At 39.6% G+C, this 23,662-nt stretch overlaps 1 protein-coding gene across 11 annotated transcripts in view; it reads right to left on the bottom strand.

Moving 5' to 3' along the window:
• Positions 1-23,662, bottom strand: part of GPC6 (glypican 6) — a 1,040,045-nt gene that overhangs the window by 882,734 nt on the left and 133,649 nt on the right. For 2 of the 11 annotated variants that reach the window (XM_072976442.1, XM_072976441.1), the window contains exon 3: positions 2,929-2,956. The exons of the other annotated variants lie outside the window; for them this stretch is intronic. In XM_072976442.1, the coding sequence (XP_072832543.1) occupies positions 2,929-2,956 (28 nt within the window). The remainder of the gene's footprint in view (positions 1-2,928; positions 2,957-23,662) is intronic. 11 annotated transcript variants of the gene reach the window in all.

The following is a 23,662-nucleotide window of genomic DNA, read 5'->3' as shown; positions in this document are numbered from 1 at the left end:
ATCCAGCAGGGTGGCTAACATTCTGTAGCTAATTGCACACAGCTCCACGACAGTACTGAAGGCAGGATAGCCCTGCGTATGTCTCAGAAGGGAATAAAAAGATATTTTGTTTATAGCCACCCATCTGTCTGGCCACAACAGAATTACATATAAGCACAAGACACCATTCAGCGTGTCCTTCAAGAATCATTTTCTCATCATACGCATTCTATCACCTACCTCTCAGATGCAGGCTGCCTCCCAGCCAGCATTTCTAGCTGCTTCCTGAACAATAATATCTGACAGGGTAAGACGTCAACCAAAGTGAAGTGCTCCTAATAGACTCCATGATCGTACAAAGAATGTAACTGTGTTGGGTAAAGACTGAATTCCAGTGAAGACAAAGAAGTGCAGGAGGGGCAAAATGAGAAACCAAGTGTGTACATTTCACCTGCTCTGTGCTTCTTTTGTTCCGTGGCTAAAACAACAGAACACACACTAACCTGCGTGGGAAAGGATCTAAGACAGTACCTACCCACACTCCTGGCTTTGTGGCTGGGTAAGTGAGCTTCAGAGGGGTCAGATGGCTTGCCTCAAGTTCAAGGAGTGAACAACAGCACCTACATGTCCTGACGCCTGGGGCTTCAGTTTCCATATGCAAGCAAATCCAGCGGAGGAATTTTCAAGCATCTCCTCCTACTGACACTGCAGACCGAGGGAGAATGGAGGAAAAGCAAGAGGGGGCAAACTCACTGTAGATAAGCCACCTCCTTCAAAGGAGCAGAATCTACATCTGAAATGCTCTCTCTTGTTATCCGAAATGGTTCTCTACACATTGTATCTCACCTCTTTAAGGGTACTGCCTCTGTCCAAATCAGGTGGCAGTTTGACTTACTTGCAAATTGAAAGGATGAAAGAATAAATGAATTAATGCAAGCAAAGTCGATCAAAGGTAAGCTAGTGCCAAAGTAAACCTTTATTTCCATCAAGCCAGAAACGGGCCAACAAATAACTCAATGGAACGTTCTATCAATGTGAGACCAAGGTAGCCCAAAGTTTCCGAGACAAACTTGGCTATTTGGAGACTGAAGCAAAGGGAATGGGGATCTTTCACTGCAGGCTCTAACAGAAGTAAGACTAACAATGATTCTTAAATGACATTAGATATACTCAGATCTGTGTTCTTGAGAGTCTTTTTTGCCCGCCCACAAAGATGCTCCCATCAGCTTTTGGTTTTCTTCATGGACTTATTTCTACGTGATACTACGTTACATTTTTCTACCCCTGTGCATGTTAATGCACCACTTTTCTCGTAGCCTTATTGCTACCTGATACTGAATTATATTTATGCTTTATTTGTTCACTGGCTGCCACCCCCCTAGAATATAAGCTTTGTAGAGCAAAGAGTCATCTTGTTCATCCTGTGTACTCAGTTCCTAGTACCTCACACATGTGTTGAGGGAATAAATCAGACTGAAATGTTCCATTGACAGACTGAACTATAAGAAATCGTCAATTTTTAAATGTTATTTTTCCATCAAACTACTTATTATACTTTATAACTGGTAAGACTCTTTTGATTAGTTTGTTTCCCTATCACCCAAATCATATAGTTTGATAATAAGAACTAATATTCTCTCGCGTTATTACACAGTTTACCCAAAATCTAAGCTAACGAGATGTGGTTGATAAAATCCATTGAACATAATCCTTTGTGATCTGCCTGGAGTATGTGGCAGGCTGTACGATGTCCACCCAAAGGCCGTTCCACTACCAACCGCTACCAAGCTTCTTCCCCAACAAAATATATCCTGAATCATTACAGCCTCTAGTCATAAATCTGGACCCCTGTTATCCTTGGGACAGTTAATACAAATGCAAGAATTATTTTAAATTTCAACTTAGAGTTGAAAAATAGAATAAAACAGCTGTCATGACCCCCCCATACAGCTTCAGACTGCAGTTTGTCAAAATTATAAATGAGATGACCCATTATCTATTAGAGTTCTTTCTTATCTTCATGAACTCTCATTGAACTCTATCCAAAGGGCAAGTCCTTCTGATGAGCAACCTAAACAAGTCAATACAAATGGGGAGAAATGCCATTTCTCTAAGTGAATATGGAAGTGCAAGATACTGAGCCATTCTGATTTTTGTCTAAAAAAGAAATTACAATCTAAAGATACCTACATGATTAATACTTTGTCAAATGATAACCAAGATTATCCGTCATTATTACATTAAAAATTTACGCATAACCTAAGCTAACCAGGTTTGGTTGGTAAAATCCATTTAACACAATCCTTGGTAACTTGCTGGATGCTTGTGGCAGGCTGTATGGATGCCCATCTAAAGGTTATTCCAATCACCCACCAGCCACTGCACTTCAACAAGAGAAACTGAATTTTAATAAAATCTGGATTCTTAAAGAAGTTATACGTGATTGACCCTGGAACTCTACTATACTCAGATGTCTAACAACTGAACAATCAGCCCCCTTACTGAATTTGAACTTCTGTGATTTTAACTAAAAACCTAGCATTAATTTTCTCTTGCTAAAAGAATACAGCTATTTTTAATCATTGTTTATAATGAGCTAATATGAGTTCAAATTATGAAACTGTTTTCTAAATCTGTCTCATACAAGGAATAAAAGAGAAACTTTAAGTTGGAAATGTTTGTTTATGTTTGCCAAAATAAAGAATAAACAGAGGCAAAAATTCTGCTCAAAATCTATCTCTATACTGGAGGTCTCCTTTGTTTGTACAGATTTTAACATTTCCAGATAGTCCAAATATCTTTATATTATCTAGAAACCCAAAGGACATGCCAATGCTGGAACTTTAATTAAAATTTTAAAAAGAGTTTTCATTTCAGTACGATGACAACTGTCTAGAATAATGAATGCAACATTGTACCTTGTCTCCTCCACAATTTAAAGGCACCTACCCATAAAGCTCCAGGCACGATTGAAGGGCTGCCAGAGAAAGACAGAATAATGTGTGTCATTTAAGTGAATTTGAAAAGTAGTTCCTTGCTGCTTTGGAAGGAACGTCTATTGGCATTTCAAAAAAATACAATAATGACACAATCTGCATAATCACTTGTCAGTTAGCTTGGGTACAGCAGGCCGTGGAGAAAACTGATTGTTTGAAACACACTGTCTTGATAGATACGGATTTAATAATGATAATTTTAAAGCTAGGAATATTAACAAAAGGGTGGATTGAAGGTTTTGAGCATTTCTTTTTATAGTTCTGGTATTTTCATTCCTTCTTGGAAGGTACTGACAGTTTTCTCAGGTGGCAAAAACGTTTAAACTATTGCTTAAAATGTCATTAAAATAATAGCAAATGTGAACAAAATCAGCATACTTTGGGGTTTCTAATTCTGCTCAAATTAGAATATTCAAATACGATTATAACAAACTACTATTTTATGTATTAATAACCCTACATGATATCAACAGTATTGCAACAAAAATGATAGACCACAATGGCAAAACTCCATTTTTATCCCTGCTTTTGAAAAGTAAAAGATAATTTGAATTAAAAAAAATGTTTAACGTTCCATTGCTTGATTCATTGCACATCTAGAGCTGCTATGTTTTCTTGGTGGGTTTATTTCTTCATATAGACACTCTCACTTCTTTCTGAGTAATGTCTGCGTGATATATCTTTTTCCATCCTTCTACTTTTAACAAGCCTTTATCTTATCTTTATATTTGTAGAAGGCTTCTTGTGGACAGCATACAGTTGGATCATATTCTGTAATCCATTCTACCAGTCTGTCTTTTAATCAATATATTTAGACCATTTACATTTAATACAATTATTGATCTGTTAGGGCTTAATCTGTGGTATCAGTGGAGAATATGTGACAAATCTGTGCTTTCACCCCTACTTGCTAGTAAGAGGGCACTCTCCTTTCCCTCTGGCAAAGGGTCAGAAGACCTAGTAAAGAATAAGCAGTCCACCACCACCCGCCAGTAAGAAGGCCACCTCTCCCTCCATGGTGCCAGTAGAGGCCATATGGAGAGCCAGAACTCCCAGTCATCATGTATCATACAAACACTAATCAAAAGAAAGCAGGAGTGTATATTTTAATATCGGATAAAATAAACGTTAGAACAAAGAAAATTACCAAAGACAGAGAAAGACATTATATAATTGTAAAAAGGTCAACCCACCAAGAACATGTAGTAATCTTAAATGTGTATGCACCAAACAACAGAGTCACAAAACATGTAAGGCAAAAACAGAACAGAAAGGCAAAACAGACAAATTGTAGTTAGCGACTTCACCAATTGTCTCTCAAAAATTGGTAGAACAATTGGAACTAGAACAAACAACTCACCTTTGAAAAGATCAATAGAAATGGACAAACCCCCAGCAAGATTCATAAAGGAAATTTTCCTGGAGAACATGCAAATTACCCCCTGAAACAGGGGCTATCAACAGGAAATACCACCTTTTTTCTTTTGTGATATGTAATCCCTAGTATTAGAGTAACTGTTGCACAATGAATGCTATTCTTTAAGAAGGGCTGGATTTCTTTCTTATAGTAATTTAAAAGGTGAGTTCCCACAGTAGAAATTCTGAACGTGCAGTTCTTTTTTACGTAGATTCAACTACTGCAACCTCAACTGAGCAATGAAATAAATGCTTTTCAGTGATGATGGAATTTTAAGGTTGAAAAGTACTAATAATGAACAAGATTCCCAAGGGTTAGAATATTGTTTCTTTTGTAAACAACAGCACATTCCCAGCATCAAGAACAGTGTCCACTGTATCTTAGAGACCGTCAATATTTCCTGAATAAATAATTGATGGAATGAAAAATTGGAAGAAGTACAAACAGTCTAAATTAGAAAACAGACAAGGAGTTTAGATAAATGTTTGATTTACTCAATTTTCGTAACAAGAAATCCATAAATCGGAGCAAAAGTCATGGGAGGGGCAGAAAATTGGGGAATGAAATTTGGCTTAGGAATAAGTATGACATAAATTCTTGCTCAAACTTTTCAACGTCCCTGCTGTATTTCAAACCCACTTTAATACATGGATGACAGTTCATTGGCAATCTGATCTATTGGAATGAGACTCTTACCCCTAACATTCCCCTCCTCCAAATAGTATAAGACTTACCAAAAATAAACTATAAACAAACGAAGCTTAGTGAAAAAGTGCACTGTAATAAAGAATAAAAAGGCTAGAGAAATAGAGGTGGCTTATTTTAGAAAGTTAAGTGATTTGATTCCATGATAATTTCCAAAAAGGAAATTGAGCTTCAGTGAAGCATGCATGTCCTCTTCCACATTATCCGCAACAGTGCATGTAATTTGCACACATTTAATTAACTAATAAAACCCCTATCAGTAACATCAGGTTTGGAAATGTCATTGTTGATGACATGCTGCTCTGTCAGGTTTAGTTGATTGTTTTTTGTTTCGTTTTGTTTTGTTAACCCTAAATGACTACATATCCAAAAGTGCTGTCTAGCACTTTTACTTGCTTTCAAATATTTCTTGATTTATGTAAAGTTTGTTGGGGGCTTTCCATGTAGAACAGAATTTACAGAATTCCTTAAGTACAAGGCCCTAAGTAAACGGTGATTCAAAGAAAAACTAAGGCATAAAAGAAGCATAATTACAAGGGGATCCACTCAACCACAGATTGTGTTTTGCTGCAGACACATCCGGTTGCCAATTTGACAAGAGATGTACAGCGCATCTCTTACTCCGCAACTTGAATTGTTTTTATCCTTGTTCCCTGATACAGAACCCTAGTCAGAGCTTGTACAATACTGCTATGAATCTAAAATCTTGAAGACAGACAGTAAAGTATAAATAATATTTTTCCCTATATTTTATATAACATAGTAAATGTTTATTATATACTGAATCCCATTTTTCCCTGAAACCAAATGAATCAGGGGAAAAGTCATTCCTTCTCTATCCTTTCACATGGACACAGCATAAGCTTTGTCCAGAAAAAAATTTTGGTTGGAATCTGCCAGGTGAAGCGATGGGAAGCAAAGCCATTCAGAGTCCCCTGTCCGCTAACAGAGATCACTACTTCATTGCCAAGTCAAAACCATAACCATTGTTCTCTTAAGGTAGTCAAGTTCAAAGTTGCTCTAAAATTTAGGGTCTATGTTTCATTAAAACACATGTACGTGTATGAGGAGGGCAGCCCAACTATAACAAACACACTTCTCTGGATCATCACACATGCATACAAAATATTGGTGTTGGTTTTTAAAGGCAAAATACTTGACTACCAGCGCTGAAGGAGTGAGAATGGGCTTGGAAATGACGGGCTGAGGATTAGGCAGAGGATCTGCAAAGACAGATCAATAGGACTAGACACATCACTAGATGCGGAAAGGAGTGATCCAGGAGAATTCTCTTGCCAGCTACAGAGATTAGAGCATCCCAGGTACTGATGTCCAGACAGGTGTTAAGATAGGGTGTCAGGGAGGGCAGAAGAGAAATTACGAGTTCACCTTTGGAGGGATGACCACCAGGTGACTAGAGGTCCTAATGAAGATGAGCTGCAGGAAGTCAAACACACTGGTTCCAGGCTTAAGACAAAGAGGTCAGAAAAGTGTGTGAATCAGAGAGGGCTGGCCTTGACCTCACTGTGTGTGCCTGACCCCACTATCAGGAGACGTGAGATACAAGAAGCTATTTTAAATTTCAGAGATGTGTCCATTTATTTCAAACAAGATTCACTTAACTCATAGCGTTTATGATCACATCGCTGGCTAATGGAATAAAAAAGGGGGAAATGCTATTAAGTGTCATACCACAGCAGTGTTTAGCACCAATAATTAACCCTGAACAGCAGTTTTATTAATATGATATTTCCTTCATGAAAAGTGGAAACATTAAAACTGCTTTAGCATTTTAAAAATTATTGACTTGCCATGCATCACTGTGTTTTTCTTGCTACTCAAGTGATATGACATAAATTCTCCATGAACTTTATCTTTCAGCTCTAATTCCTGTGCATGGTGATTAAACCAAAAATCATTTTTTTCTTCATTCAACAAGAGTTATCTCTTTGGCAATTTTATTAGTGATATTTACTAAGGCACAAAACCCACTGACATCATTTAGTACTTAGGAAATGTCTCAGTAGAGATGCTAATAAATTTTGCAACCATTTAGGAAATAGCCATTCATCAGTATAACTTTGACTTCTAACTGTCCTGACCTCTCTTTTCACCTAAAAATGAATACTTGCTCTGTTAGGAAGAAGTCAGTGGGGCGAGGGAATCTCAGGGACTCGCATTTGTACTTGCTAAGCAAAAGCATTTATTTAAAAAGATGCAGGGCGCTTAAAATTTTAATAGCCACTTGAGTATTCCCTTGAGAAATATTTATTTAGGACAAAATGTACCACAGCTGCTTCCTGAAGATTAGTGAAGTTAAGTTAGAACATTAGAAAGCCCCCTCTTGTATGTAAGACTGCACATCGCGAGCCCTTCCTTATTGATACACTCACTTCCAAATTCCTGTTCCCTCGCTGTTCAGTCAATCCAAGTCCACACATATTTATTTGGAATTAAAGTACCTAAGAGTACTCGCAGCTGAACTCCATCATAGACTTTTTTTAAATAAAAGTCATTAAGACAATATTGAATACATTTTGGCACCTTTCCCTTGAAGTTATCAGGTCCGGCTGTAGTAGGAAATGCCACTCCCATCCTTATGCTCTCCCCGTTGTTGTATCCCCAGCCCTGGATAATCACAGAGACTCAGTCACACGTAGCATCTTTTCGGGGCACAAATGCCAAAGCAGATAGTACACTGGATCCACCACTTGGAAACTTAAAAGCAAAGAGACTGGTTGAGAAGAACCAAAACAGTGGCAGCTCCAGAATTTCTCTCTCGGACAAGCTCAGCAGATGTGATCTGATGTACAGTTACTGGAGGCATCCAGTGAGTTTGCATAGCAAGCCCATGGGTTTCTCTTTATTTATTTGGAGTGGCTGGTGGAAGGGAAATGGCAGAGATATTATGGAGCTACGAAATCCCCCAATATCCCCCCTACTCCATCCCCAAAGCAGAGGTTAGGAAAGTCACCTTATTTATAACAAAAACAAGGCTCTCCCATCACTACTGGTTCAACCCTGAGACGTGGCACAGTTGTCTAGCTACGGGTGGAAGGCAAACAAAAGAGAGTAGACACAGTTCTCAGGGACGATCCTACAAGTGAACAGTCTTTGTCTTCTCTTAGAATGCTACCAGTGGAGACTGCCTGCTTTGACTGGCAACACCTCTAAAAGGACACTGACCCAGGGACTCTGCAAAGCCGTCTTGCCCTTACTGAAGTCTGGGGTCTTTAACGCCCAAGGTTTCCCGCCCGACATCTGGTGTTCCTGGCTGTTTCCCCCATTCCCTGTCTGTCAGCATTTGCATAGTCTCATAATGAAGGGGGAGGCACTTCCGTAAGCAGCAAGATCGAGATTGTTTTCAGCTACGTTTTGTGGAATTTTTAAAGACTATTTTTCCTTTTCTGAATATATGCAGCACCTGTTCATGGTGGAGGGTTAGAAAAATACCAAAAAAAAAAAAAAAAAGGAGAGAAAAGAAAAGAGCTGTTTCCTCTCCTGTGGTCCCACACCCCAGGTCTGATCTGCACCTCATGAGTATCTATGGCATGAGGCACAGGGCAAGTCTCACACAGCAGGAAAGGAAATTTTCTGACTTAGGAGTTTGTGGGAAGGAATTAGAGAAAAAAGGTAGGCGAATCGGGGTGCCAGAATCATCCTCACTTTCGCCTAATAGCTTGAAAATGGGGTGGGAACAGATAGACGCCTGTGCTTTTGCACATTTCCCGTGTTTAGAACTCAATCCTGGCTCCTACGGCTCATGCAAGGCAGGGAAGTGTCAGAAGTCAAGCAAGCAGAAAGAGGTGGCCATGACTTCTGAACTCCTGGTGGAAACCAAGTGCACTGCAGCCTAGGGTTGAGGGACGGGCCATCTGAGTAGATGCATAAATATAAGTCAAGGCCAGATTTCAGAGATCTGCAGGACCGAGGCAGAGGTGGTCAGCAAGAGAGGGACCCAATTTGCAGATTTCAAGAGAAAATGCAAGATTTCAGAGGATACAGTCAGACCAATCACTCTGCAGTAGATGCAACTTCCACATCCCAGAACCAGGGTGCCAGCCCCACCGTGGGCAAGATGTAATCAAAGGACCTCCACGTTCTCCCCAGCTGGAGACCCCTAAGTCTTCCCCCTTACACGGATCTTGCAAAGGGAAGAAGGAGTAACTGTGATAGGAGGTTAAACTATGAATTTACTGGATAACTATCCAACAGAAAAAGTTTGGAAATCAAAAGCTCCTTTGGAGGAGAATGATATGATGTCACCAATGCAAAAAAAACTTCCATTCTGCTTCCACCATCTCTGCCAAGCAGGGCAGATGACTCAAGAGATTAATATCACTTACAGAACACTTACAAGATTCTATTTTCTTGCATATCTAATATGTAGGGAGTTCGATATTGTATTCGGTTACACAGACTTACATTGCGCAAGACTGATCTCCTATTTCATAAATCCATTATGTTACGTTTCACGCACTCACGTCCTCGAGTGCACTGACCCGCGGGCTATGGTAAACTGACCCCTTCCCCTGTGTTGCTCTGCGTGTCTGCTTTTTCTGCCATGTGCTTCTGCCATGTACTCACAGACCCACTCTCGAGCCCTGGATCCCTGTCCTAAGAGCCACTGTCCGTACCACAGCCCTGACTCCTGCCTTCTTTTGCCATCCACTGTGATTACACAGATTAGCGGATCCACGGGCCAGTCCAGTCTCAGAATCCCCGTCATGACCTTACGCTTGACACTTCTCAGTCTCGAAGTGGTTTTCACTTCGGGTTTCAATGAACCTTCCAGTCTCTGTTTTCTGCTCAGTAGGAGACATGCTTTATTTTGCTTGGATGTTTCTAAATGGGAGACAGTAGCTTCTGGAATGATACTCCTTTTCAGATTCCCTCAAGTAGCAAGAGATTTTCTGTTTCTAAATTTCTCCTTTGAAAAATTCTCCTCTTCTCCCAATGACTTGGGAATAAGCAGTCAAGTGTCTATGTTTAATCCAGGAGCAGCGGAAAGGGAACAGCTTGCATTTTGACGGTTTCTTCTCCGACAACATGTTTAAAGTTTTTAAAGTGTTCTTTCTTGCCCAATTACCTATCATTTACTCAAGATAGTAAAACACACATAGATCAAGAAATCAAATGCTCAAAATGTCTAGCACCTCCTCTGCATGGAACACAGTGACATCCTGTAGAGAGACCCACACGCTCTCAGTTCGCTGTGCGCTAGACGTACCCTGCCTTCCTCCAGAGACAGAACCGTCCAGATAACCAGACCCATCGCTTTGCCGTTGTTCACTCACACTGATGGTTAACTTTTGGATTCATGTCTCCAATGCCTCAGAAACACTCTCCATGTTTCAAAACAACAAGGATCTACTGTACAGCACGGGGAACTATACTCAATATCTTGTAATAACTTATCATGGAAAAGAATCTGAAAAATAATATATACACGTATAATGGAATCACCTTGCTGTACACTTGAAACTAACACATTGTTATCAACTCTATGTCAATAAATAAATAATCACTTCAAAATACACTTAATAGTATTTAAACCCCAGGCCTAGTGATTCGATTTCCCTATGTAACCCTGTTGCAGTTGCCACGCTCAAGCATTTTCCGCATCAAATATATATTTAGTATAAACTCACATTCATATATACATACACACATACACACAGAGACATATATATATATAACTTTATTTTTTCTGCATTCTCACAAGTCCACAAACTGCATTTTCACAATTAAAATGCTCTGACTTATTAAGCATCTATTACACAATAATGCACTGAACACCATGGGGAGGGGCAGAAACGACAAGAAAAATCAAAACCTCTGCTTTTACAAAGCTGTCCCATTTGCTGAAGCCATATAAGATGAAATGAATAACAGCTAAACTTATTTTCCTCAAAGGCATGGAAACAACAACAGAAGGAACCCATCTTCCAAAATGTTCTCTCTTTTGAGAAAACACAGGTCAACTGACACGAGGACTTCAAGAAATGTGAGTTGGATGGTGAAGTGCATATTCCTACACGACGAGACTGGTGGTTCAAGTCTTTATTAACTGCTTCCAGATGAGCTCTTCAATGCAGGCCCTAGATCCAAGCTGCCACTACTGAAAAGCTGTGGAACCTTCTTAACTTCTCAGTGTCTCACTTTCCTCAGGCATGAACAAGGGGATGATCATACTGACAACGTCACAGCATTGTAAAGATTACACAGGAGAATGCAAAACGGCTTTGGCAATTCGGTGCATGTCATTAACACCCAATAAGTGTTGACTATTATCACGAGACTTGCAATCGCGGATGTCTTTCTAGGAAGGAGAATGTTTACTGGTGCCTAGTATCCCAGGAGGAAGCCACTTACAGGTCACTTCCAACCAGTCACCTCCTAGATCTTCCAAGATACATGAGTAAAGTCTCATACATTCTCAGATAACGTCAACATGTGTAAGGCCAAATTCTAGTGTGACTCAGAGAATAGTGGTATTCAATTACAGAACGTACATTGTTAAAATACTCATTTTTCCCAGAGAATATCGTGGTGCCAAAAACATCATCTGTCAATGAGGACAGAGTCCAGCATTAAGCAACCTGACGTTACGATTCTATGAGTTATTTTTCTATCTCCTTTCCATTCATAGAAATTCAATAGCAGGTAATGAGAATCAAATTTCATTACTGCTCCAAAGAACTTAACAGGGAGGGAAAGAAATAAAATGAAAAAGTACACTGATGCAATTACAAAATGGAACCATTGTTTTTACCAATGCGGTTTATTTTGGGCATAGCTTTTAAGATAGGCAGACACAACTTGCAGCATACACAAACCACCCAAGTATAATGTAAAACCCCTGCTTGCTCGCAATGAAGGTGATTCAGTCTGTTCGAGGGAAACGGAATGTCTTGATTTTACAGCAACCATGTTATCCACCCAGTGGAGGCAACAGGGTTATATTTGGCTACAAATGCAAATGGCAGAAGGAAATGTACTTTCTTATGTCTTTCTGTTTTCTAAAACCAGAAATCTGCTTAGGGGATTCATCAAATTCTGTTAACCCTGCTTCCTGACGTAGACTGGTGACCCTGTTTCTCATGCCCACACTCAATTCTATATAATAATCAGATACACATTTCATCCTGGCTCCTGTATCCGTCTCCCAGCAAGTCAATTCCATGTACTGGTCTCAACACGATTACATTATTGACATTTCTCAGCTGAAAGTCTCCTGCAAATACCATGCAATTTTCTAGCTCTTTCTGAAAAGATCAAAAGATACACCTTGCATAGGAGACAAGAATTGACGCTGACGGCTGCCTTTGTCTTGAATACCAATGCTGCTGGCAATGTTTGCCTGGAGATAACGCGTAAGTCTCTATGATAACTAACTGCATTCAGTCAACTAGAGCGACTTTTACTGGACGTAAAATACGTTTGTGCTTGTGAATGCTTTATCAGCGTGAACAACCTTGAGGCGATGATCTTCAAGGCTTCCCAATTAGGGAGGTTGGCAATCAAATGAGAAGCCTTGCCCTTGGAAATCAAATGCGTGTCGTGCCTGAAAGGGAAATGCCTTCTTCACTGGATCATGGCTTACATGTACGGAAGATTCTGCCTTTATAGACGCAAGGACTGAAGCTGTTTTCAACAGGGTTCTTGTGACAACTCTTGTTCGAGAAAATTATCTTGAATCCTTGCTCTACTGGAGACAAAAGGAAATGTGTTGTATTTCACAGTGTACTACTTAAAGTCTGAGGTTACTCTTAACGAGCTACAAGATTAATTGTGTAAATTTTCCTAAAAGGATGTTATTTCATCTAGCTTCACTTATTATCTCACAACAAATAAGGACCAGATCTCTTTCTGTACCTCTATTCTCTCTGCCAAGTGCAAGCTGATATTTGCAATTGACTGTAGGGCATTTCCACCTATACATGCTTCAGGTACAAGTACAGAATTAAACTCAGATCCCTCCTCTTCAAACCAACTATTGCTCACAGCATCCCTATTTCTAGGGAAGACACACCATCATTCTCCCAGCCTCAGCCTTCCCTTCAGTTGACATCTAACCCAACCACTGCCCAGTCCTATTTTTCACATTCCAATATTTTTCTCCCCAGTATTTCTCACATCCATCCCCAATGTCTTTTCTATTTTCTTTCCCCTCAAAAAACTCCACCACCACCCTACCACCACAAGACTACGCCGCTTCCAGACTGGACGAACACAACTATCTCTCTGTTTCCCAACTTTCACACCAGATTCCATTCTCTAAATTCTTGCACATTTATCTCCCTCGAGCATGGTTCTAGCTCCGTCACCTCTCTGCTCAAAGGCTTTCAAACAGTCCAGTCCCTGGAGTAAAAAACACTTCACCTTGAACTGGCTTCCAGTGGCATCCTTGTCTGCCTATCCACCTCCCTAACACCTCTGTCTCCTGATGTCAGTTCACTGCTCATCTGACCTAAATGTTCGTCCTGTTTACCCTTTGAGGCTAATCCAAAGGCTGTGTCTTCCATGAAAACTCTTCCTGATTTGCCCCAATTCACATGGCTGCTCTTCCATGAGTCTATCACTTTATGTCACATCGCGTTTCACCTTGCGTCACAGATGTTCTTGTTCTTTTGCCTTGGCGTGGCCACACACACCATCCCCTTCCAAGCAACAGTCACACCAGTCTGCTGAAAATGGCTTTTCATCCCAGAAAATGCTTTTATCTTGAGAACAAGTGCGTACGACAACTTAAACTATGAAGGAGAAAAGAAAGGGAAAAATGGAAGAAGAATATTAATGTTTATTAACATATAAATACTGGTTCCTTATTTGTTGAAGACAAATCACCTCTGCTTCCTGTAATCAACCTGAGGCCAGGTGTCGTGATGAATGACTCTTTATAGCCCCTGTGACATCCACCACATCATGAACAAACGAGCAGGTCAAAATCATTTTCTCGGATTTGCACTGAATATCACTGTCATCATTAATTGTTTTAACTGATAAAACCAGAGAGGAGTTAAGTCTTGGGATTTTTCTCTTTCCTGAAAGTTCCCACTTGCCTCTCAAGATTCTCCTCTCAGGTTCCCTGGCCCTACACGCAGTTTCCACAAACTCACCAGGGGCTGGAGAGAGAAACCCCAGGGCAGCCCTCCTCACAAAGTCAATGTCTTTAAACTCTTTATTCTAAACCAACCGTGGTTATTTAACATAGAGCACATGTTGGGACATGTTTCTCTCTTTTAAATCCCACCAACAGAAGCACTTCTGATTGTGCCTTGCCTTTTAAGCGATATTAAGCTGATACCGGTAAGCAGCATCTGAGCGTTCCAGGGTCTGGACTACTTAGTTATGAATGGGTAATTCATCCTATTTTCCTAATCACTAACCCCACGTGATCCCTGCAACCACACGTGTCAGACCTGGGGCCTTAAGCTTCAATCTCTGGGAAATCAACTAATGATCAAAGCAAAGATGCTTCAAATAAAGGCCTACGGTTTGACTTACGAGTCTTGCTTCATAGTTCTTGTCTGGTGCTTAGAAAAATAGCTCACGACGCAGTGAATCTGATTTACCAAATCAGTTATGTGGAAAGAGCTCCACTGTTTCCACCTCAGATTATCTATCAAGAAACACACCTTTGTGACTAAAAGCTATTACTGGATGAACTATTCTTTCTTTGTAGAGATGTGTATGAAAGTCGTCAGAGACAGATAAGAAGGCACCGTAAGAAGAGGGAGGATGGTGAATATTTACAGCCAAACGGCAAAGAGGGGATGCTAAAGGAGTGAAAATGGCAGGGGACATTAAACATCATAGCAAAGATTTCCACCCAAGCTACCGATAGCACTTAGGTGAGTAATCATGTGCAAAAAACCAGATGACCCAGAGCCTGATGAGCTGCAGAATCACATAAATCTGGGGGCCCTAAAAATGCCAAAGTGATGTGCTAACATAAAGCAGGGGACTGGTCTTCATTTATCCAGTGGCTTGTTTTTTAACACCTTTCGAATGTGAGGCACTATTCTGGCACTGTTTTGAAAGGCTTAAAGTGTAATGGAAAAATAAATGGCAAACCAGTAATTTCCTTAGCGGTCCGTCAGTTCCTGATGGTGTCTCTACATGACGCCGGGAAAACCGGGACATGGCATGCTTCTAATGATTCTCCTCCAGCTCTTCTTGGGACCCATTGTTAGTGTCGGGTTTTGGATGATCCTCTTCTTTCTGAGCCCGGTGTTGGAGTGTTCCAGCCCTCTGCCCTTGGACTCCCTCTTTTCCAGGTACTCATTCTCCAGGTGATCTCTTCTAGTCTCATGGGTTTATATGCCGTCTTTATGCTCACAGCTTCCAAATTTATAGTTCTAGCCCCAATCTCTACTCTCCAGTTACGCATATCCAATTTCTTCCGTGTATGTCCCAAGGTAAGTAGAACTAGATTCTTGATTTCCAATCCCCCTGAGAAATCTCTAAGGTTCTCTGTTTTCGCTTTTGCAGTAAAAGGCACCCCCACGCATCCTTCTCTTATCTCACACCCACACATAATAAATCAGCAAATCATAATTGAAAAGTACACTCAGCATCCTAGCACTGGTTAACACCCTTGCCTGGACTACCCTATCCCAAGCCACACTCATTTCTTGTCTAAATCAGGTCTTCTCAAACTTGAAAGTTGGGACAGTTCCCCTGGGGATGGGCTGCATTCGATCTGGGGTAGGGGCACCAGAACCTGCATTTCTAAGAAGGTCCCAAGTGATGCTGATGCCGCTGGTCCCGAGACCACACTCAGAGAAAGGAGCAAGGAGCTGGGGACTGTGGCAAGACCCTCCTGATTGTCTTCTGTATTCCATCTCTGCCTCTCTGTGCAACCATCACAGCAATCACATTTAAGATGTAAATCTGATGAAGACCCTCTCCCGCTCAAACACTCTGAAAGCTGGCTATGTCACTTAGAATAAAATCCTAAGGGCCCGTCGGACCTTCACGGTTTTGCAAAATCTGACACCTGTTTCTGGGCTCTCCTGCCAGTCTTCCTTCCCTCACTCCAATCCAGACCAAATGCCGTCCGAAATGCCAACCCATTAAAAATGCCAAACGCACTCCTATCTCAGGACGTTTGAATATGATGTTCCATCTGCCCGGAAACTTCTTTCCCCAGACATCCACGTGAACTGCTTGGTCACATTCTCTAGATCTCCAGGCTGTCTTCTCTCAATGAGCTCTACCCTGGCCATCCATAGAGAGCCGGGCACGCAGCACACATATGCATATTCACACATACGGTCCAGATCCTACCCTGCTACCGCTGTCTCATCACCAACAGTTTATTAAATATTTGTTTATTTTCCATCTTCTCTAATCTGAGATCTCCACTAAAGGCAAGGACTTTGCTATTCAGTGTTAAAACTCTGTAAATATTTGTTGAATAAAAGAACATACTTTTGAACACAATGTAAACAGATCAATTTTAAAAGAGATTCACAGATGCTGTGGTCTACCATTTTTGTCACGCCCCCTTATATATTTAATGCTTTAACTATAACAAGACCTTGACAGACTCCAACTAAGCATAGCACTGAGTGAATTTCAGCACGGCTCTTTTAGCAAACCCGGTAACAAACACTTTTACCCTGTCAAGACATAACTTATTTTTCATTTTGCTTCTTCTGGTGCTGGAGTTGGGGACGGTGACTCTATTGAGACCAACTCATCTTTGTGGGATGTGTCAGACCAGAGGAAAGCGAGTTTAATGGTTACACAATCAGCTTTGGGATCAGTCCCAGCTCAGTTGGATATAAACCTGGGTTTCCTCAACTATCAGAAAGGTAAAACAGCATACTTCATAAGGCTGCTTTTGGGAATAAACTAGATAATTCATGTAAAGAACTTGGCTCAGCATCGGCCAGGAATAAATGCACAACAAGGAGCAAACGTATAGGAATAACTTGCTCCCACTGAGAAATTTCTCTCGGAGTCCTCAAATTCAACACATTCACTTCAGACCAAAAAATTAGTAAAACATAAATTGCCAGAATTCACTAGGTTAATAATATTTCAGTTGTTCAAAATGTTAGGTACTTTGTTTAAGAAGTTATAAATTACTATAATCTAAATTACCTTAAATAATTCCCAATGCTGCACTATTGACATCAGTGTATGAGGTGCATAGTACTCACTTTTACAAACAATAAATTGTTTGCAAGTAAAACTTTATTGGAACACTGCACCACACCCATTGTTTTCTAAACCAATTTGAGGAAAAGCTTATGTAACATAAAATTAATATGTTCAAGTGGAAAATTCAGTGGCATTTAGTACATTCACAGTGTTGTGCAACCACCACCTCTGTCCAGCTTCCAAATATTCTCATCACCCCAAAAGGAAACCCACTAAGAGGTTACTGCCCGTTCCCCCTCCCCCGACCCCTTGGCCACTGTATTTGCCACCATGGGTTTATCCATTCATCCGCTGAGGGACATGTGGGTTGCTTCCCCCTTTTGGCTACTGTGAATTGTGCTGCCGTCAACATGTGTGTGCACGTACCTATTTGCACCCCTGTTGTCACCTCTTTGTGATACATATCCAGGAAGGGAATTTCTGAGTCAGATGGTAATTCTGTGTCTAACTTTGTGAGAAACAGTCAAACAAGAACGTCTTGAGATGGAAATGAGTATCTATCACTATCAGTTGTAGTTCCCTCAGAGATGTGTTTTTAGAAAGTTAAAGGGTCATATAGAACTGAAGAAAATAATCACATACTGAGTCTTAACCTCTGCATAAATGTTTATATGCAATTAATGTTCATGGGGAACTTGGCAAGGGTAAATCCAGAGCATTAACAATAATTCTTTGAGGCACACTTGGTAACTCTGAGTTGAAGCAGAAGCAGTGATGAGGCAAGGGCATCTTCAAAGATGCGGAAACCTGCAAACCAGTCACGGACAGGTAACCCAATCCTTGGAATATACTGAACATCAGCCTCTTTATCTGCAACAATCTGATGAATCTGTAATTCTACAGCCTTAGTTTAAAACACGTATTCATTTAGTCACATGGGGGAGAAAAGTATCAAATGGGAGATTAATTACTGTCATCCAAATGTATACAGATGTTGTCAAAGGAGACATTCAGTTAATGATCTTGATTACTAAAACACGTCTAAGAAAGACACTTTAAAATAATCACTTTTTTATAGTGATTATCTATTTTGCAGGGTAGCAAAATAGTTTCAAAAATATTGGCCCACAAACACTATTATACAGTTCTTAATACATTATGATTCATCTCTTATTTTTATTTTATAGCAAAATGCCTCAGATATTAACCATTGAGATTATGATATCAGTCAGTTTGTTTAACAGCAACAACTATTATGAACAGAATAAAGTTGATATTCTCCTTGCTAGGAATGCCATGTACTGTTTCTCAGACTAGTTTAACATAACTGCACTTGAATTATTTTTAGTATAATGACAACGTTCTATTATAAGAAATGTGTTCCTACTTTCTATATCCACTCTGCCGCTACCAAATATTCCATTAAGACAAATGTTTTACTTTATAACAAAGAAGTTCCTGATCCAAATTTCTAGGATTCAGCTACATTCAAGACTTCACTTTCATGCTATCTACTTGTTCCTTTGTGACCGTGTATCTGCAGGTGCATGTGTACGTGTGTGACTTTGTGTCTTCATCTGAAAAGCAATAAAAAGAATAAACACGACTCAGAAACCAATGGGATGCCTCTCACCTAATGGAGTCATTCAAAGTCAATATGATGGACATGGCTATGAATGTGGATTAATATCTTCTTAATACTTGTTTTAGCCTTTCTCATAAGTCCAAACAAATAAATATGTTTCACTCTACCTGAGGTTCTCTGAGTCTAAATATAAAATATACAATGGCAAGTGTAGTTAATATGGATTACAGTGAGAAATGAACTGGCAAAATTCTGAAGATCCTGGGATATTTTAGACTCTAAAGGTCCACACCCACCTTGATACCTTAAAAACAATGTAAGTCAGTGTTTTGTCATTATATGTCCAAGAAGATCACTGTCTGCATTAAAGAGTGTACTTTAGAAACTTTAACCAAAAGCACTTAACTGTGTGATAGTTACTAAGACATCTGAAGGTTTCTTTTAAAACCAAAAATGAACCAATTATGTTATATACTTACGTCCTAAATCACTGGATTCTGCTTATTTCCTCATCTGTAAAATGGTCAATAGGAATGAACACCACCTCATAAGGTTGTTGTTAAAATTAAGAAAGGACAAGTAAAAACACCAGAAGTTTCTGTAAAGGACTATCAGCATTTTTTATTAGTTCACATTTAACCCAATACTTGACATTAACTGTATACTTACCTAATGGCTATTGAATTTGATTTACTAATTAATATTTATTTTATAGTAGCTTGAGTTCAAGTCATCTGTGACTTCTGGCCCCCAAAATATTTGCAATGTACCAGTACAAGGGAAAAACATTAAAACTAGTGTCTGATATAAGGAACGTGAATACTAAGATGAGAGGGAAAGAAAAGTCACTTGATTTCACGTATTTATTTTTCTCTACAAACTGAAGATGTATCTTTTAGTACTGATGTAAGTATGTTAGACGATTGCTGTAAAGCAAAGCACTTTACTGAAACTTTCTAAACACGTTCCCTTGGAAGTCTTAAACTTTGGCATTTTTCCAGATCAGATGAATTGGTCTAAAGAGTCTGCCTGGCAAATTAGTCATACACAGAACTTATATTAAAGTAATCATCTTAGATGCATTTACTAGGGCATTACACATTTTCATCCCAGACATTTAGTGTAGCCTGCAGAGAAAGAACCAATCTATTTAATGAATAAGGCTCTTTAGAGTTTGTGCACAAAGCAGAATCAATTTTTCTGAAACTAACTAGTATGTAAAACAGGACAGATTCTTGAAAATCTCCTTCATATCACATTCATCAGAGCACAATTTAGTAACTTTTATGGGGGGTGGGGAATCCTAATATATTCTGGGAGAATGCAAAGAGCAATACACTCTCTAAATTTTGGCTAAAGAGTCAAAGAACTTGTTAAATGACATCCTAAATTGAGAGCAATTATCAAGGCAGGTTAGACAGGACTTTATTCATTTCTCTCCTGAACTAATAAAGACTCAAATTATGTTGATGCCAGAAATATAACATATAGAGCAAACATAATGTCACATCTTAGCACATTACTCCATGAGGACTCAATCTTTACAAAATTGGGGCTAATGCTTTGATGGTGACTTACTGGAAGCATTTGCAAGCAGAAAGTTATTTCAGACACAAAACAGGTGACATTAGTGACCCATATTTTCTCTATGGAGGAAAAAAATCCCCCCAAGTTTGTGCCTCTACTCATTTATACTAAGCCTAAGGGAGAGAATAAAAGGCAAAACTAAGAAGAAATGTGATTCCAGCTTCTCTTCATTAAATTTGTATGGGCTTTTTTACTGCTAGCAAAAAAAAAAAAAATTTGTATGACAGAATGTTTTATCCAACCAAGATCTGGTAACTTTGTATTTTTTGTAGCCTACCAAAAATATCACTGAAAGATAACAGAAATTCTAAAACACTTTGATTAGAAATGGAAGGAGCAGTTTTTGTTTCTGAAATTGTTCCTGAGTGCTGTAGGGTAAAATGCATCCAATCACGTGAACGCTACTAATTTTGAGTACCTGATGCTTTAATCAGCGGTAGGGTCACAGCTAACCTCATGCTCTACATCTGTGAGTAAAATCTTTACAAACAAATAAATAATGCAAGTAAGATGCCAGGAGGATTAGAAAGGGTAAAAAAATGAGATGCTGAGAATGAAACATACAGCTACTACCTATTCATAGTTTTATCTGCTACAAAAATTCACCATCTACTTGAGAAAACATTCAAAAGGTTCTTTTTTTTCCTCCCCAAACTTACCTGTCTCTAATTTAAAAAGATCTGTTCTCTAATAATGTTGAGATTTGATATTTACTTGCAATTAACTTGCAGTAAGAGGACCAAAGATGCCTCATATTGGCCAATCATATAGCTACCAGCCAATGACTACATCACTGAAACTCTTGGCTCACTTTCTTGGGTTCATAATCCAATTTGCATTTTCTAATACAAGGTATTCATGGAAGAGAGTTCTCTAAGTTACGGTATATCTAAAAGTGTTATGAAAGAGAAAGCAGTTCTATGGTCAATGAAGCTGTGCAAAGTCTGGACTGAACACAGGGGTTTAAAACTGCAGGGCAAATCAGAACCTGCACTTGATGAGAACCTTGGGCACCTGCAGAGAACAGCCTGCGGCTTTCCCCACACTGCTGTGTTCCTGGGACCTCGCTCTTTCCTGGGGCATCTCAGTGTGGCTCATGGTTCATAAAAGCCCTGGAAAGGCTGCCCTACTGTCCTCCCAGGGAAGTTTCTGGCAGGACTCGGTCACTCAGAGCCTTTACCACTTTCACAGAATCACCTCTCTCTAAGAGGAGTAAGCCTGAAATGCAACAGACGGCTTCAGTCAGGATCCCAGAACTAAAAAACAAAAATCAAAGGTTCCAGGCTGCAGGGTACAATGCAAGTGCATCATTTTAAAAAAAGAAGGAAAGAAGAAGAATTAGAAGAATTAGAATAAGAATAAGAAATATCACTTACAGCGCCTGACACCATTATTAGGGAGGGCACTGGTTGGAAGGGGCACCAGACTCTACACTGGGACACCCTCAGGATGTAGTAAGCATTGTCCCACATCCCTCTCACGACAAAAACAACTGAGCTAATTTTGCGGGGTAGTGTAATACTAAAGACAATGCTAACATCCTTTCTCTTGCCACGTGTTTTATGGTGGGAGTATGTATTCACATTAGAAAGGACTCACTAATGCATTTGCAATATCTTGACACATCAAGAAAACAAAACTTCCTTTAAAAAAAAAAAAGTGTCACCACGGAACTTGAAAATGGCCATGCATGAAGAAATCATTTCTTCCTGACCCAGTTGTGTCAGCATAGATGAGTTTACACCTCGGTCAGTCATTTTGTCTAACGCAAGATCAGGCCACTTCCTAAATTAGGTACTAAAGAATTCACTTTGCCCACACATATTTTCATAAAAACTTCATGTGGACTCCCTTCATTCATTTCATGCTTCTGTACATCCTCCTCCCTACATGTTCAGGAAGAACATCACCACGTGATTCATATTTGCTGTCTGTGTCCCTTGGTCCCTTTTTAGCTACTGTACTTATCACCAGTGGAAAAATGAGGACAATAAATTAACATTAATCTATCGTTAATCTATGCTGAGCCAAGCAAGCGAAAAGACTAAAGATGTTAACAATGGTGATAAGAAGTCAAAGTATAGGAAAGGACCAAAGATGTTGGTCAGCTCTAGAAAAATCAATGATCAGTAACCATCTTATTCTGGTTCTAGGAGGCAGGACGCAGGTTCCTGCCTAAAGCAGGAACAGCACCCAGATTTATGGATTTGGCTTCCAACTTTAACACTGGTTTTCATTATGACCTTGAACGAGACATTTAGCATGTATTTGTTGCCTTTAAAATCTGAAATAAGATTATGACTTACTAGTATGTGAAGTGAGCATTATAAAATGGATTTTTTAGCAGTTGTCCTGGAAAACACCAAAATACACATGGCAAAACTGGAGATCTTTCCAAAACGGCCTTGATTACATCACTAAACATACCTTCCTAACGCGCGACACTGTACAGAAACAAATTTCAACATAGCAACGCCTGAACTTTTCTCTCTTTTTTTTCAACATTTTTTATTGAGTAATAGTCATTTTACAATGTTGTGTCAAATTCCAGTCCAGAGCACAATTTTTCAGTTATACATGAACACATATATATTCATTGCCACACTTTTTTCCGCTGTGAGCTAACATAAGATCTTGTATATATTTCCCGTGCTATATAGTATAATCTTTTTTATCTATTCTACATTTTGAAATCTCAGTCTGTGAACTTTTCATGACAAATAAAATCACAGCACAGAACCAATCCATGTGGAATTCTTGTGGTAGCTTCAATTTCCATTTTCAGTCCAATCTTTTAGTCTTTCTATCTTATTTCTTTCCTTACTGTCATCCAAATCCAGCAAAACATAAAGTTGATGTGCTCATTAGAGCCAGCCACCCTTGTTCATATGCTGTTTCAGACAGTGGACGATAAAGAGGAACAAGTGTAGAGCAAACACGTCAGAGGAGCACAAAGGGCAAAAATTACTCTTCCTTAATACCCCTAAGATCACGGGGTAACACTTCATGGTCCTGTGTCCGCTTAATGCTGAGGGGCATATGACAATAGGGATTTCACACCATGGACAAGCCAACGGACGGACTTTGCCAGTTTCCCGGGGAGCACCTGAAACCTTCTCTCCGTGCCCAGTGACTTCCTAATGGCCAAGAAGGATCCCAGCAATTACTAAATGGGAAACAAGGATCCATTGATTAAGCTCTGCATTCACCCCATTTATGCTCGGCTGCCCCACTTGCCCAATCACTCAGATTAGACGCTTAAAGAAGCACATGGAT

The sequence above is a fragment of the Vicugna pacos genome, chromosome 14 (assembly GCF_048564905.1).
Source record: "Vicugna pacos chromosome 14, VicPac4, whole genome shotgun sequence".
Lineage (NCBI taxonomy): Eukaryota > Metazoa > Chordata > Mammalia > Artiodactyla > Camelidae > Vicugna > Vicugna pacos.
This window is presented reverse-complemented; position numbering and strand designations above follow the sequence as displayed.